The sequence below is a fragment of the Panthera uncia genome, chromosome B1, assembly GCF_023721935.1.
Source record: "Panthera uncia isolate 11264 chromosome B1, Puncia_PCG_1.0, whole genome shotgun sequence".
Classification (NCBI taxonomy): Eukaryota; Metazoa; Chordata; class Mammalia; order Carnivora; family Felidae; genus Panthera; species Panthera uncia.
The window spans coordinates 81,995,399-82,010,607 of record NC_064811.1 but is presented as its reverse complement, the minus strand read 5'-3'; the positions used below and the strand labels follow the sequence as shown (position 1 = coordinate 82,010,607).

The 15,209-nt window shown below is 38.3% G+C and overlaps 1 protein-coding gene across 3 annotated transcripts in view; it reads left to right on the top strand.

Annotated features, from left to right (window-relative positions):
- Positions 1-14,682, top strand: part of EMCN (endomucin) — a 100,836-nt gene extending 86,154 nt beyond the window's left edge. For 2 of the 3 annotated variants that reach the window (XM_049630939.1, XM_049630937.1), the window contains 3 exons: positions 521-582; positions 7,267-7,340; positions 14,593-14,682. In XM_049630939.1, the coding sequence (XP_049486896.1) occupies positions 521-582; positions 7,267-7,301 (97 nt within the window). In that variant the 3' untranslated portion in view covers positions 7,302-7,340; positions 14,593-14,682. Of the gene's footprint in view, positions 1-520; positions 583-7,266; positions 7,341-14,570 lie in introns of all 3 variants that reach the window. The other variant, XM_049630938.1, reaches the window with a different exon arrangement.
- Positions 14,683-15,209: the final 527 nt, after the last annotated feature.

Genomic DNA, 15,209 nt, shown 5'->3' with positions numbered 1-15,209 from the left:
TATATATATATATATATATATACACACACATATATATGTGTATATATATATGTGTGTGCTTTTGTGTCTTCTTCATTCTGTTTATATCATGTATACTTTCTTTCACAGAGACATACAATGTTAATTACTGCAGTATATATATACATATATATATATACATATATGACGTATATATATACATATATGCAGTATATATATACATATATATGTATATGTATATATATGTACATATATGCAGTATATATATACATCTTCAGTATATATATACATATATGTACATATATGTATATATATACATATATATGTGTATATATATATACACATATATATATATATATTGTATTCTCCTAATTGTATTGTATTCTCCTAATACATATATGTATATATATATGTGTATATATATATATATATATGTGCTTTTGTGTCTTCTTCATTCTGTTTATATCATGTATACTTTCTTTCACAGAGACATACAATGCTAATTACTGCAGTGTTCACTTATGTTTTCTGTTCCAAATAGACCTCAATCCGATAAAGAGAGTGTGAAGCTTCTCACTGTTAAGACAATTTCTCATGAGTCTGGTAAGTATCCAGATTGTCGATTAGCTGAAAATGGTTATTTCAAATTTTTTTAACATGTATTCATTTTTGAGAGACAGAGAGAGACAGAGCGTGAGTGGGGGACGGGCAGAGAGAGGAAGACACAGAATCCGAAGCAGGCTCCAGGCTCTGAGCTGTCAGCACAGAGCCCAACGCAGGGCTTGAACCCATGAACCATGAGATCATGACCTGAGCCGAAGTCAGACGCTTAACCGACTGAGCCACTCAGGTGCCCCTGAAAATGGTTATTTCAAAATTGAACTTGGATTTTGTTCATGTGAAGCACAATCAAAAAGCATAATTTATTTGGAAATAATTAGTAACTCCCCCAAAATACAAAATTCTCCTATTGGGGAAAGATTAGTCCTAGAAATATTATTTTTGGTGAGATTATTGGACTATGGTACTTTTAGAGGTTGCTTTTTATGATATGTATATGTGTTCTAAAGAAGGGGTGGGGACTTGAGGCATTTTCTATTCTGTAGCAGTAGCAGAAAGAACATTAAATGCACTACCCGGTCTTTTATTATTGCTGTTGTTTTATTTTTGCTAAGGGCTATCTATAGTCAGCTAGAACCAGGACTCATCAGTTAAAAATATAAATCCTATTTTGTATCATTTCATATAATTTTAATTGGGTTTCTCAATGAGGAGAAAACATAATCTCCTGTTAGTAACATTTAAATGTCTTTTTTCCAATTTCCTAGGTTTTTTAATTAGATTTGAAATGTGTAAGTTCTTCAAAATATAGATTGTGATTTATATTAATTATATTTGCATCAAGAGTAATTAAAAATGAAATGTCAATAGCTTTTAAGAAATGAAGAATTACAGATTTTTTTCTTGTTTTGGGTAGACCAAATATTTAAAACATCAGTATTACAAGCCAGCCATATGAATAATAGGGGCACCTGGGTGGCTCAGTTGGTTGAGCATCCGACTCTTGATTTGGGCTCAGGTCATGATCCCAGGACCATGGGATCGAGCCCTCCATCAGGCTCCATGCAGAGCTTGGGATTCTTTCTTTCTTCCTCTGCCCCTCATTCTCTCTCTCTCTCTCTCTCTCTCTCTCTCTCTTTCCCTCTAAAATACAAAATAAAAAAAATAAAAGATAATTATTCACTCAACAAAACAATCCATGTGGATCTAATTTAAATATCAAATTAAATGAATACACTTACAATATGCAGTCCCCCCGTTTCACCTGTACAAAATAGTCACAGAATACAGATGGTATGCAACATGAGAGCTTTAGAATGACCGGCTCCATTTTACATATGCAGCAAAAAACAATTTTGGCAAACAAAAAGCAGCCAATATTGTCCCAATTCAAGAGCAAGATATCAAAGGCTGAATGTGGTCCCAACTTCAGGTAGGAAGTTCTAACTAGAACAAACTACACCAGGCAGACAGAAGACTTGAAAACTGAGGAAGGGTACCCAGAATCTGCAGACATGCCCAGACCCCTCATGTGAGTCATTTGCGCTTATGAGAGACCTTCTTCATTCTTGCATCTAGTCTACTCTTCGATGTACACATTTCCTTTATTCCCACTGTGTTCTCTTGGAGGTAACCATCTGAATGGGCAAAGGAATAAAGTTCATTCATAGAATAATTGGAAACCACTTACAGTTTTCCGCTGGTTGTTCCCCAGCCTCAACTAAATTGCTATGCCTATTCTACCAGGTCAGGGAAGACCAGCCTACATGTGAACTAGTCTTAAATAAGGATCTTAAATGGTGATCACACCATTTGCCAAGAAAAGTGCTCAGAACCTGCCTGTGTCTAGACAAGCATCACAATAATTTCATGCACTCTCCTTAATCCCTCGGGGATTTAACAAAACACTCTGCAGCCTTGGGGCTCTCTGAGCTGTGGGTTAGCAGGCTAATAAGCATTTGGAAGAAGCCTCCATGTAGAGCCCCTGTGGCTATCCTTGTGAGGAGAGGGCTGGGATCAGGACCACCTGCTCTACTACCCCCCATTTCTATCAGGGAAATGACAACTGACACCAGAATTGAGGCTTGAGGATTGGAAAACTCCAGAGAAGCTTGCGTTTCTTGGTTGCAAATTTAATACGTGATTCTTCTTTAAGGTCCAAGGAAAATTTGACATAAACTGATATCTCCCACTCACATTGTCACAAGGGTAATTAATCAGTGAAATAGACTATGGTGAGGTAGTTAGGAAGACCCTTAATTCTTCAAGATTCCTTTTCATCATAAGCAAATTTTTAGGTCACAGGTTTAAGGAGGAAGTATTACCATGGAAATAATAAAATCTATTCTCTGGTTCCTTTGTTTCTGCCAACCTTAATTTAAGAATCATACCTCTTTTAATGAAGTAACCTCTCAATGGTCAGCCCATCCTGATTTTCATGGGAAATATTTGGTGATAGGGAAAAACTAAAATTGCGCATTCAGAGTCTGTTTCAATAGCCTAGAATTAATAATCTAAAACACAATGATCTCCAAATGCTGTTTGTACTACCACAATTTTTATCAGTCTGGCCCCTGAAACACTCATCAACAAATCTCTGTTCACTCTCTTTTAAATTCAAATATGTTTTTTTAACAAAACTATGCTCACAATACTCAACAGAAGTTACATTGTTATAATTATTTTTACCCAAATATCTTTTGCCCAACAGTAACACTTTTCCTCAAAGGTAACTAGAATAAAACCTAAAATGGTTAGGTTTGGTACAAATGCACACCTTTAGCCAAATTTTCCACTATCTCCTATATAAAAGTTTTAATAAATTTGAAAAATACAGAAAATAATTTGATAGAACGAATATCTGACTACCCACCACTCAGAATTGCTGACTGTTACATTTCATGCTATTTGCTCTGTGGCCTAAGAAATACAGTGTTAATGTGCCTAAGTGGTAACAAAATGAAATTTGAGCTTCAATGGCCATAAGAACTCATTGGATTAGTCAGTACTTTAATTTATAAACTCTGGTATTATATCTCAGAATAAACCGTGCCATTTTAGAGGTCAATAAATCATGTTTCCAAGGAAACAAAGCTCTGTAGCAACCCATCTTCAGGGGAAATGCCAGTGAATACTAAAGTGCCTGGGTTTCCAGAAGCCTCCATGAGCCATAGTTATTGTTCTGGTCATTTTCTCCTAATAAGACAGTTCCTTGCTCCAAAGCCTCCTCTGATTAGGCCATGTTGTTTATCCATCCACACCTCTTGCTTTCTTTAAATATGTACTCTCTCAAGTAGGTTCTTCTGCTGAAAAGGTAACCCGTAAATGTTTGCAATTTGATTATTTAAATTAGGAGTTTTCTTCAATGTAAAAGAAAAAGTCTGCTAGAGTACAACAAGAATCTGCTTTCAGAAAGAAATGAGCACCAAATATAGCAGATCAGGCAACCCTTTATGAGAACATACAAGATCCCACTCAGCTTTAGTAAGAAATCTGGCCAAGTTAAACATTACCATGATTGACTGCAAAATATACATATGTGCCATAATGCATTTTAAATATGATTGCTACTTATATCACATCTCAGAAAGTTAATATACATTGCCTTTTTTTAATATTAAAGACTATAAGAATTATGAAGAAAATTCCTTAAAGAATATATGACTTCCCAGAAGAAAGAAAGCATAGTGTCTTTGAATCTCATTTTAAAGTACTACTTGAGGGATGCTTGGGTGGATCAGTTGGTTAAATGTCTGACTCTTGATTTCAGCTCAGGTCACGATCTCACAGTTCATGAGATCGAGCCCCACCTCAGGCTCTGCACTGACAGCACAGACTGCTTGTTCTGTTCTCTCTCGCTCGCTCTCAAAATAAATAAATAAATGTAAAAAAATAAAGCACTACTTGACATTGAACCATTTGGAAGAAGAAAAAGCAGATCTTAACTCATAATTTTCCTCTGCTTAGAAAACTGCTAGGTTTGTATTATCTAAGATGAAGTTCACTTTGGCATGTTTACAAGGCATTTCGTGATGCACCAGACTTCCTCTTGCTTAGTTTGTGAACCACGTACTAACTCATATTCTCCAGGCACTATTCATCTCCCATCCCTGTCTTCCTTGCTGAACTCAAGCTCTTTTGAAGGAGGAGATGGTGTCTTGCTCCCTTTTGTCAACCCTTCTCTCTCCCACCCCCTGCCACTTCCCCATTACGGTAATGACACATTATGAGTATATTGTTAGTATACTAACACTAATTAGTATATTATGGTAATTACTCCTTAAGTGTGCAGTCATTTTTTTTGCTTATTTATTTTTACAAATGAAAGAAAGAAAGAAAGAAAGAAAGAAAGAAAGAAAGAAAGTGTGAAGATGAGGAAAAAGATGAACGGATTTAGAAAGGCATACATCGATTCAGCTTCTGTCTTAGCCCTTCAATATCTGCCCATACCCTGCATTTCCATCAAGCCTCCCTTGACTGTCCTAGGTGTACATGGTCTTTTCCTCTTCCAAACTTGTTTTTTTTCATTTGGCAAATCAATATGCATCACTGCCTTGAAATACCTCTTCATGGCTTAAACTTCCATTTTATTTATTTTTTTATTAATTTTTGTTAATGTTTATTCATACTTAAGAGAGAGAGAGGGTGAGCATGAGTGGGGGAGCACCAGAGAGATATGGAGACAGAATCCGAAGCAGGCTCCAGGCTCTGAGCTGTCAGCACAGACCCCAACACAGGGCTCGAACTCACAAGCTGTGAGCTCATGACCTGAGCCGAAGTCAGACACTTAACTGACTGAGCCACCCAAGAGCCCCTTAAACTTCCATTTTAATATTTGACCACATTTTGCATAATGGAGAATAGAGAAAACTAGAGAATAGAAAAGAATTAAAAAGGTCTCATGAAACGCAACACAATACAATCATTAATGGCTTGGTGTATCTCTTTCCAGCTGTTTCTTTTGTAGGTGCGTGTTTCATTTGCTTTTACCAAAGACATTATTATAACCTATTGGATTCATATTGTAACTGAATCTTTCTCGTATTTTCTATTCCCAGTTAGACAGAACTTGGAGGGAGATATTAAGAATTGGAATGATTTTCGGGGCACCTAGGTGGCTCAGTCAGGTGAGGGTCCGACTTTGCCTCAGGTCATGATCTCGCGATTCGTGGGTACGAGCCCCACATTGGGCTCTGTGCTGACCGCTTAGAGCCTGGATCCTGCTTCGGATTCTGTGTCTCCCTCTCTCTCTGGCCCTCCCCCACTCACACTTTCTCTCTCTCTCTCTCTCTCTCTCTCTCTCTGTTGCTCAAAAATAAATGTAAAAAAACAAATTAAAAAAAGAATTGGAATGATTTTCATAAGCTTCGCCTGACATGACTCTGACAAACAGTAGGGGTTCAATAATTTTTTTATTTTGTTCACTTCTCATTCCTGGACTTCATAGTCACGGATTCCAGGAGGTGCTGTGCTTTTTGCAAAATAACAATAGTGAGCACAGAGTTGTGCTGGAAAGCGGCTAGGAGGGCTGTCGCTCTGTGCCCGGGATTTCTCAGAGCATGGCACCTAAGGGGTTCTTGAAAGGGAGTCCCGGGTTGTTCTCCTCGTTGGTCTCTGGCACCATTTAGTACCACCATGATAGTGCTGGTGACAGGTGACATTAACGGAGTTCCCAGAAGACAGGTTTCTAAAAGACAGATAAAAGTTGGAGCAAAACAATGACATTTATTCTCAAAGCTGGAGACTTTGACCCATACCGCTTTTATATAGTGTGACTGATGTTGATACTTGAATCTGCCTGAAAGATGCAGGTAGCGTGCAGTGTGTTGATCATGAATGAATTCAGGGGCATGTAAAAGCACTTGGGATCCTCTGCTTTCTATTATCCTATGTCAATAATTATATTTATATTTATATTTATATTTATATTTGTATTTATATTTATGTTTATATGTATTTATATTTATTTATATTTATATTTATATTGGGTGACAGAATAACACTGTTATTTTGACTAAAGCCCCCTCTACTGCTCTGTATATCACCAAAGGGTTTATGTTGGCTTCCAAATTCCTTTTCACAAAACTCTTACCCAACTCTTTAAACAGAAGACCCTAGAATGTCTTCCTGATAAAATGGCAGTTTAAATATATAATACAGGGGTGCCTGGGTGGCTCAGTCGGTTGAGCGCCCGACTTCAGCTCAGGTCACGATCTCCCGATCTTGCGGTCTGTGAGTTCGAGCCCCGCGTCGGGCTCTGGGCTGATGGCTCAGAGCCTGGAGCATGCTTCCAATTCTGTGTCTCCCTCTCTCTCTGCTCCTCCCCCGTTCATGCTCTGTCTCTGTCTCTGTCTCAAAAAAATAAATAAACGTTAAAAAAAATTAAATATATAATACAGTTTTGCTTAGGCTCAAGGAACAAGCAAAAAACTATAACTCATTCCCGAGAGTGCCTCTCTTATTATCACTTCCTGACTCACAACCCCTGCTCCCAGAGAATTAGTTGAGCATTGCTCCTTTAGGGTGGAAACAGATGATGGTGGAACAAAGCTCGTAAATCTTGGTGAACAATTTCCAGGCGATACCAAGAGGCAGATTGTGGCTCTAATGACATTCTTGCTGGGAAATTGGACTTTCCTTGAAAAATAAAAAACAAGCCAAGAAACCTTATTTTCATCCCTATTCACTCTCTGAGCTTAGGGATCAAAACATTTCTTTTGTTTGTAGGTGAGCACTCTGCACAAGGAAAAACTAAGAACTGACAGCTTGACGAATCCTCTCCACACCTGGGCAATAAATATGTAAGTTTTTTTAATTTTATTCAGTGAGATGCTCATTAATATCTGCTTTGTTAGAGTGCTGTAGCTTAGATTATCTCGAAAGATTTTTACAAGCTGAAAAGTTAATGGTTTGTGTCAGGGAGACCATCATTATCTATTTGTCTAAAAACAAACTCTAAGAAGATTGGCCAGAGAACTGCATATATTGGGGGCTGTAGAAGATTCTTCCAGTTGCCTTGCCTGCTACAATTCACTCTGCATATTGGCAATGTTTTCACGTAAATGCACTTTGCCTTTACCTCGGTCAGAATATGCACACTAACAGTGGCAGTTAGACAGGGTTCTATTGTTAACAGAGACTCAAAGGACCCAGAATGGCAATGCTTACAAATTTTCAGTTTATTGCAAGAAAAAGATGTGATACAGCAGCTGCACTAACGTAAGGAGATGCATCCCAGCCAAAGACTGGCGGAGGGCAAGGGGTTCAGAGGAGGGAGGTAGGAGGTCCATTTGTCCTCCCTCTGTAAAGACTGCACCGGGACATCCTTTCCCTGTGGGTGCAGGAACCATGGGTGTGTATACAAAGCACCTCAAGCAAGGTGATCCAAAAAGGTAGTCTCAGCTGGGGTTTCTGGTATGCAGCGGGTCACAAAGGCATAGTGTTGCTAAATAACTAGCTGAGACACAGAGCCCGCCAGTGTCTCTATGAGAACAGATGCAAATGAGCAATCTCATTGCAGCAGTTGTGAATCAATAAATAATTGAAACCTCTCAAAACTATGGTTACGAGTGACATTGTTACTCTGTATGTTCTGTGCTTTGACCGGGAGTCCGTGCAATGCACATACATTTCCTCTTTCAGTAAAACATCTCAGGCCAGTTTCTTGCCTGCTAGAATCAACCCTCTTGGTTTAGCATGGGATTGTCTTTTGCTTTCCTAGAATTGAGTAAGAAGATTTTCTTCCTATTTTAGTTTAGTTTTCACAAGATGCATTGATTAAGTGCCCTCACAATTAGCGTTTGATGCTTTTTAGAACCTGCAGAAGAATTTACCCTTCAGCAACTAACAGTAAAAAAGCAAAAGAACAAACAAATACGCATATGCCCAGAATTGACCTGACCACGATGGTAGGCACTCTGGGTGGTGTCCAGAGGAAGGGATATTATTTTCGTGTCCACTACCTATGTCTACTACCCAGCTAGTAATAGCGCTGTCACGGACACTCAGAGAGCACTTGTAGAATAAATGATGCTTGCCACATTTCTCCAGCCAGTAGCAGGAGATGGAGACAGAGGACTGCCATCCAGATGTGAACACCAGTGTCAGATTCTATCCCTTTCTAGCCAGCAAGGGTGGATTAGAAAGAGAAGAATCTGAGATTCTGCCTATCCTTTCGCGATGGACATTTTTAGATGCAAAGTTGGAGAAGCTGAGAAATTTAAGAAGTTTGTGGAGGCAGGTGGTCCCAAACCTATCTAGTACATGGAAAACTTCCTCTCATGCCTGCTAGGCGTCCTTTGCAACCTTGTGGCTAGTCAAAAGATGCTTTCTAAATTATCAAAATGCTCAACTCTTAGTGACCAACTGTCCAATTTGGCAGAAGACAAAGTCTTCTTTTCAGTTGGAAAGAAAAGGTATACAGAAGTGAGGGATAGTGGTGACCCAAACAAGCTCAACAAAATAAACTTTTGTCCAGTTCTGATTCCTTTCCATTTTTTATACTTTAAAAAATATTCCTAGCCTTTAATTTCGTGTCTTTAAATTCTCAGAAATAAGTAGCTTTTGTCTCTCGTCTCTGTAATTTTGGAATTACATAACCATGTTCTGAAGAGTAAAGATCAGAACAGGAAGAAACAAGTTTGACACATCAATTCGACTATTTGTCTAACTTTTTTTCAGTCTATTTCTCTTGGCAATCGTTGTACTTTGAACGCAGTAACCAGTGAGCAATGACTTTCTAGATTATCAATTAGAAATCAGATATCAACTCAAGAGATTCAGAATAAATAGGAATGTAGTCATCAGAACCAGAAGCTTTGGGAAAAGAAGTGGGGAATTTTGGAACTGTGGAGGAGTAGCAAAGTTCACAATGTTAAAATCTTTCGTCTCAAAATCAAATTCTGGATAAACTTAATGTTTGCTGCTTCATATATCAATCCTCTGTTTTGTGCAGAGCATTATATTTAATGTGATTTGGCAGGGCAGAGAAGAATTCCAAAATACTTATAACTTATGATTCTTGCCCTCTCCAAAGTTTGCCTAGTGGTAACATTAAATCACATACAAGAAATAAGATAATAATTAGAGAAAAAAAATTAAAAGCTGTGTGAGCGTGATTGACACTGATTCAACAATTCAAACAGATTTTAAAATCTCGGAGATTTTATACCAACAAGAGGAAAATTGGTAAGGGCTCCAGTAAAATATTATCCTTTCACTGCAGATGGATTGCTCCATTTAGGGATCATAACTTTTTAAGAGTAAGAAAAGGATCACATCAGCTTAAACTTTCCCTATATAAATCACTTTGGTCCCATCTATTACCTGGTACCACCTTCAAAATAGCTATTAATGTGGAAATAATTTCTGTTAAATTTTGAAGGCCACCAGAATCAAAGATTAGAAACATATTAATGGTATGCAATTCTAGATATATGTGGGCTCATTTATAATGTAAATGTGCTCTGTTATCTTCTTCTGAGATTAATTCTCTTACAACAGGGAGTGGTAAGGATGACATAGCTAGAGGAATGGGTTTGCTGTCACAAAGAACTTCTGCTAAGCCCAAAATTTCTATGCAAAAACGTGGAACAGGCAAAGTACATTCTTTTGTTATTGATGCCAACAAATGGTCTGAGCAAATTGGTCAATAATGAGCATGGAGGTGGGGACATTAGCTAGTAATGTCTTTATGGGGAAATATGTATAAAAAGAACTATGCAAAAAGAGAGAGTAAAAGAATTTATGTATGTTTTATTAAGAAACTGATTAAAATTTTTTAAAACATAAAACAGTATAAGGAAATTCAATGGAAAAGATAGGAATTCTACCACATCATGACTTAAAACTTCCAAGCACAAAAAAAATTATCATAAAGAAAATTATGAAACAAAAAACAAATTGGGAAAATGTTTGTCAAAAACATGAGACCAAATAATTAACTTCTTAAATATACCAAAGGCATTATACAGATTAGGAAATAGAAAAGTGAGCAAAGGCTAGGAACAGGCAATTCATAGAGGAAGGAATAGAAATGATAATATAAAATTACAGAAGAGTTACTATAAAATCTTAAAAAATGTGAATTAAGACCAAAAAAATTATAACCTTCAATTTAATTAAACTTTTTTTCTAATTTTTAAAAATCATACTGGTGAAGCAAATAATATCATATGCTGCATTTGAAAATCTAAATTCGATTAATCTTTCTGAAGAAGAGTTTGGTAATATTTTTATTAAAGGACTTAAAAGATTCACATTGGTCACCCAGTAACTTCACTTTTAGGAAATTTTCATAAGGATATGATTTGAAATGTGATTAAAGATTAATATATAAAGAATAGTAGCAAACATTTAGAAACAGTTTAAACGTCTAATGGTATGGAAATTTCAAGTAAATTATGCTTCATGCAATCAATGACATTATATAACTTAGCAAAAGTAATTCTCAAGATGATTTTTTAATTACATGCAAACACATCCAAGATATAGGTTAAGTGGGGGAGGGGACAAATTTAAAACTGAACAGAAAGCATTTGATTGTTCCACCACCAATTCTGTGCTAGAGGAAGGCAGGCAGCTCCTGCTATCTGCATGCTCCCTCACCAGCAGGCTCCCCCTTCATTCTGTTCCAAGCCCCCTGACAGTTTAAGAAGTGGTGGGAGTTTCAGATCAAGAACCAAAAGTCTGGAAAGACCAGTGACTTTATGAGAGTCTCATCCCACAGACCCTCAGCATTATGGAATGTTACTTATTTTCATTTTTCTCCCAGATACAATTCATTCTTTCTGTCATTTCTCAATGGTACCATGAACATCTAAAAGCACCTTTGTGAACTTCCAGAAGAGCTTAGCATGTTTTTCAATTATTTTTGTTGCATTTTAAGATGAAATAGCTGGGACTAAAAAGAAAAATCATGAAAGAGATTTATTTTCTGATCCTAGGTATGGCCCTGAACAATCTCCTTAATAATGCTTTGCACTGGGCTCCACATCTATAAAACCAGGATAGAAAGATCTTTTCTTTTAAGCCTATTTTGCTTCTTTGTTTATAAAGTATTGTCAGCGTTGGTAAAGAATCTATCATGATACTTTATTACAAACGTGATCATTCTATTCTTTATAAGAATCACAAATTTATAAAATTTTAGGGTTGTGAGATATTAAGGACCTTAAAGTCTTGCATTATCATTATTGAAGACAACACACTAAATTTAGAGAGATTATAATGTTGGAAAGGAAGCAAATACTGATATTGGTGTAGACATTCAAATTGAAACTGCCAACTAATGGAAAAAATCATTAATGAAGCAAAACCCATTTCTTGAGAAAGATTTTCAATGTGGAATATACTCTGACCAAAACTCCAGTTTGTTTTCATATTGCTTGCTGATTCTTGAAAAAAATATGGTATTAATCGTGACCATTATCTTACTCACGTGAATCCAGGTGTTTACCTAGATGGTCTGTGCTGCAAACTTTTGACTTTACCTGGGGACTCACCTACAGAGGAGTATGGGTCAGTTAAGCAAAAAATGACAGAGACCCTGCTCTTTGCCAAGTTCAAGGACAAGTGTAAAAAGGCTCATGACATGTCGCTGTCCTCAAGGGGCTTATAGAAGTGAAGAGCAATACATGTAAGGAAGATAATTGGACTTTAATATGGTAAATAATAAGACAGTGGTGTGTAAAGTTAAACATGGGACCTTGAAATTTAATGGCCAATCGCTTAGAAAAGATGGTATCTGAGCTGAAACTTACAGGATAAGAAACTGCGTGAATATAAAAGAAATTATAAATAATTGGTTAGCGTTGTGCTGTGCTGTGCACATCTGTTGCTAGGTCAGTGAACCGCTGACACTGTTCCATGGTGAGATTAAGTGTAGAAACTGAGAATGAGCCCTTAAAAGTCGTCATAGCAATCTGATATTGCTGCAACATTCTGTTCCTGTTGTTGTATTTTTTGAAATATCAGTTTGCAGCCAGTTAGAAATTTTTGGAAACCAATCTGGTCCTTCACCCTAAATAACTTGAGAAGCACTGGTCCAGAATCATAGTTCAATGCCACAAAGGCTGGGAAATGAGGCTGAAGCAGTAGAGGGCCCCAGATCATGGGAGGTCTTGCTTCCCATGGTAAGTCATCAAGGACTTCAGAAAGTGAAAATGAAATACTTTTTCTAAGGAGAATAAAATCAGATTCTTTCCTCCTTGATTACTGCCATCAAGACATTTTCTCATTTGGGGAGACCTCCCCCTCCTGCAAACTTGGATGGAAAATACCCAGGAAATGAGTTCTAAATTTGAGAGGGGAGTCTGTTCTGCAGTCATGCCTAGAATTATTGTGCTCTTTCCAGAGCTATGCTACGCTCTACCATATACTGGACCATCTATCGGTTGCAGATGCTCTAGAGGACATCAGAAATACTCTGCTCTACAATCCTTCCCATAGCCTAAGGCATGGATCCAGTGACCACTCCCTGCTCTGCAAAGCACTCCCCGCTATGGCCACCAGTGTCTAACTTGCCCCCGTGCGAGGCAGCAGTGTAACTAACTAACCCTACCAAAGCCCCTGCTTCCACCAACCATGCCATGAATGAGCAGGGTGCAGGTCTCTAACCGCTGGCACCACTGCGCACCCCACCCAGACTCTCGGGAACCACCAGTACTGCCATCAGCAGCACAACAACATCTAAGCCCTGCCAGCTCAGACCACACCCTCCTTTTCCCACTTAGGCACAGAAGCCTCCATCTCCTGCTCCTTTGGGGGCCAACACGGAAAGTTGTTTCTGCATTGCAAAGAAGAAATCCCAAAGTGATCAAATAAAGCCCTGGCTCTCCTGCTCTCCTTCTTGTGAAGGAGAATTGGAGAGTTGTCTGTTCACATTTCACCCTGATAAGCACACAGCAAGCAGAAAAGCATGAAAGTGGCCAATAAACGTCTACTCACGTTGTCACCCCAAGGAACAGACCGCCAACTGCCTCCCATTAATGATTGGGTAGAGTTAAGGACTTTCATCAGAAGAGGAATATGATGATATTTGTGCTTGAGACACATCACGGAGTGTTTAATAAAGATTAATTCAAGAGAGGTAAGAGTAAGGAGTAGGACTGGAAACAGAGGAGTTAGAAAATTATTGCAATATTCCCTAGGAAAGGCACAAGGGCTTCGCCAGTTCTCCAGGTACAGTAGGGATGGAGCTGAAGAAGCAGAACGGGGTAGAGAAAAGTCTGGAAGGTGAACTTTTCCAGAGGTGGAGATTGATTGAATGTGGGCAGTGGGGAATGAGGAAGATTACAAGTCTAGATGTGCCCACCTTTCCAGCATGAGTACCTGGGTAGGTCATGGAGGTTAGAGCAGAGATTTGAATTGTGCAGTGAGAAGGAACAGGTTTGGCTGGCAGTACAGTAGCCCCCCTTTACCCATGGGGGACATGTTCCAAGACCCCGGTGGATGCCTGAAACCACAGATAGGACTAAACCCTGTACATGCTGTGTTCCTTTCCTGTGCATACATACCTATGATAAAGTTTAATTTATAAATAAGTCACAGTAAGAGATTAACAACATTAACGAATAACAAAATGAAACAATTATAAAAATAAACTGTGATAAAAGTTAGGTAAATGTGGTCTCTCTCTCTCTCTCTCTCAAAATATCTTGTTGTACTATACACTCCCTTCCTATGATGATGTGAGATAATAAAAATCATCTACTTGATGAGATGAAGTGAGGTGAACAACATAGGTGTTTTGATGTAGCCTCGGGCTGCTACTGACCTTCTGATCAATAGGTCAGAAGGAGGACCCTCTCCTTCTGGACCGAGGCCAACTGCAAGTAGCCGAAACCAGGAGATGGGAAACCACGGCTGGGGTGGGGTCAGGCTACTGTAGAGTGTTGTCCCTTGAGACACCTTGACTTTGAAGTGCTTGTGAGACAGTCAAGTGATTCCATCGGGTGGAAAAAAGCAAGTCACTCACATTTCTTAACAAGAAATGGTCCCTCCGGCATCTTTACTTCCTCACTTTCTTGCAGTCTGAACTTTTTCCCCCCACAGGCTTCATCTTCAGCTTCTGTGCTCCAGGGGTAGCAAGGGAGAAAGCTTCATGGACTCTTCCCTGATGTCCAGTCCTGCTCTCCAGTCTGCCAGTCACCTGTCCCAATAAAGTGATGTCCAGATGGCATGCAATAATTTCATAGAATCCGAAGAAGCCCGGGCCTCCCCCGTCATTTGTGACATGAAAAGCACATTACTACATTTTATAAGAACATGCTTGGGAGTTTTAGGAAGGACCTTTGTGAGCAGCTAACCTGACAGCCAGGTAGGTGGGTTCCCTGATGACATGACCTTCCCTTGAGTTGAAAGTTTCCAGAGCCGACAGTTCCTATCCGTGGAGACTTTCCTATTTTCTTGGTGTTCTCATATTACCTAATGTTTGTATTTATTGTTTCGTACTATGTTAATGCAGGGACAATTTGCAAGTGTATTATTAAATGTTAGGTAGAAATCATGCCATGCCACTTTGTACATAAAGGTATTTTATTCATATTTTCATGTGTTACTTTTAATAAATAATTACTATATTCAACACACTAAAATATCATAATGTGACTGTGAAAATGGCAATGGTATTGTCTTCCCATAATTTTGAATATTTGGGTGCTGATTATTTG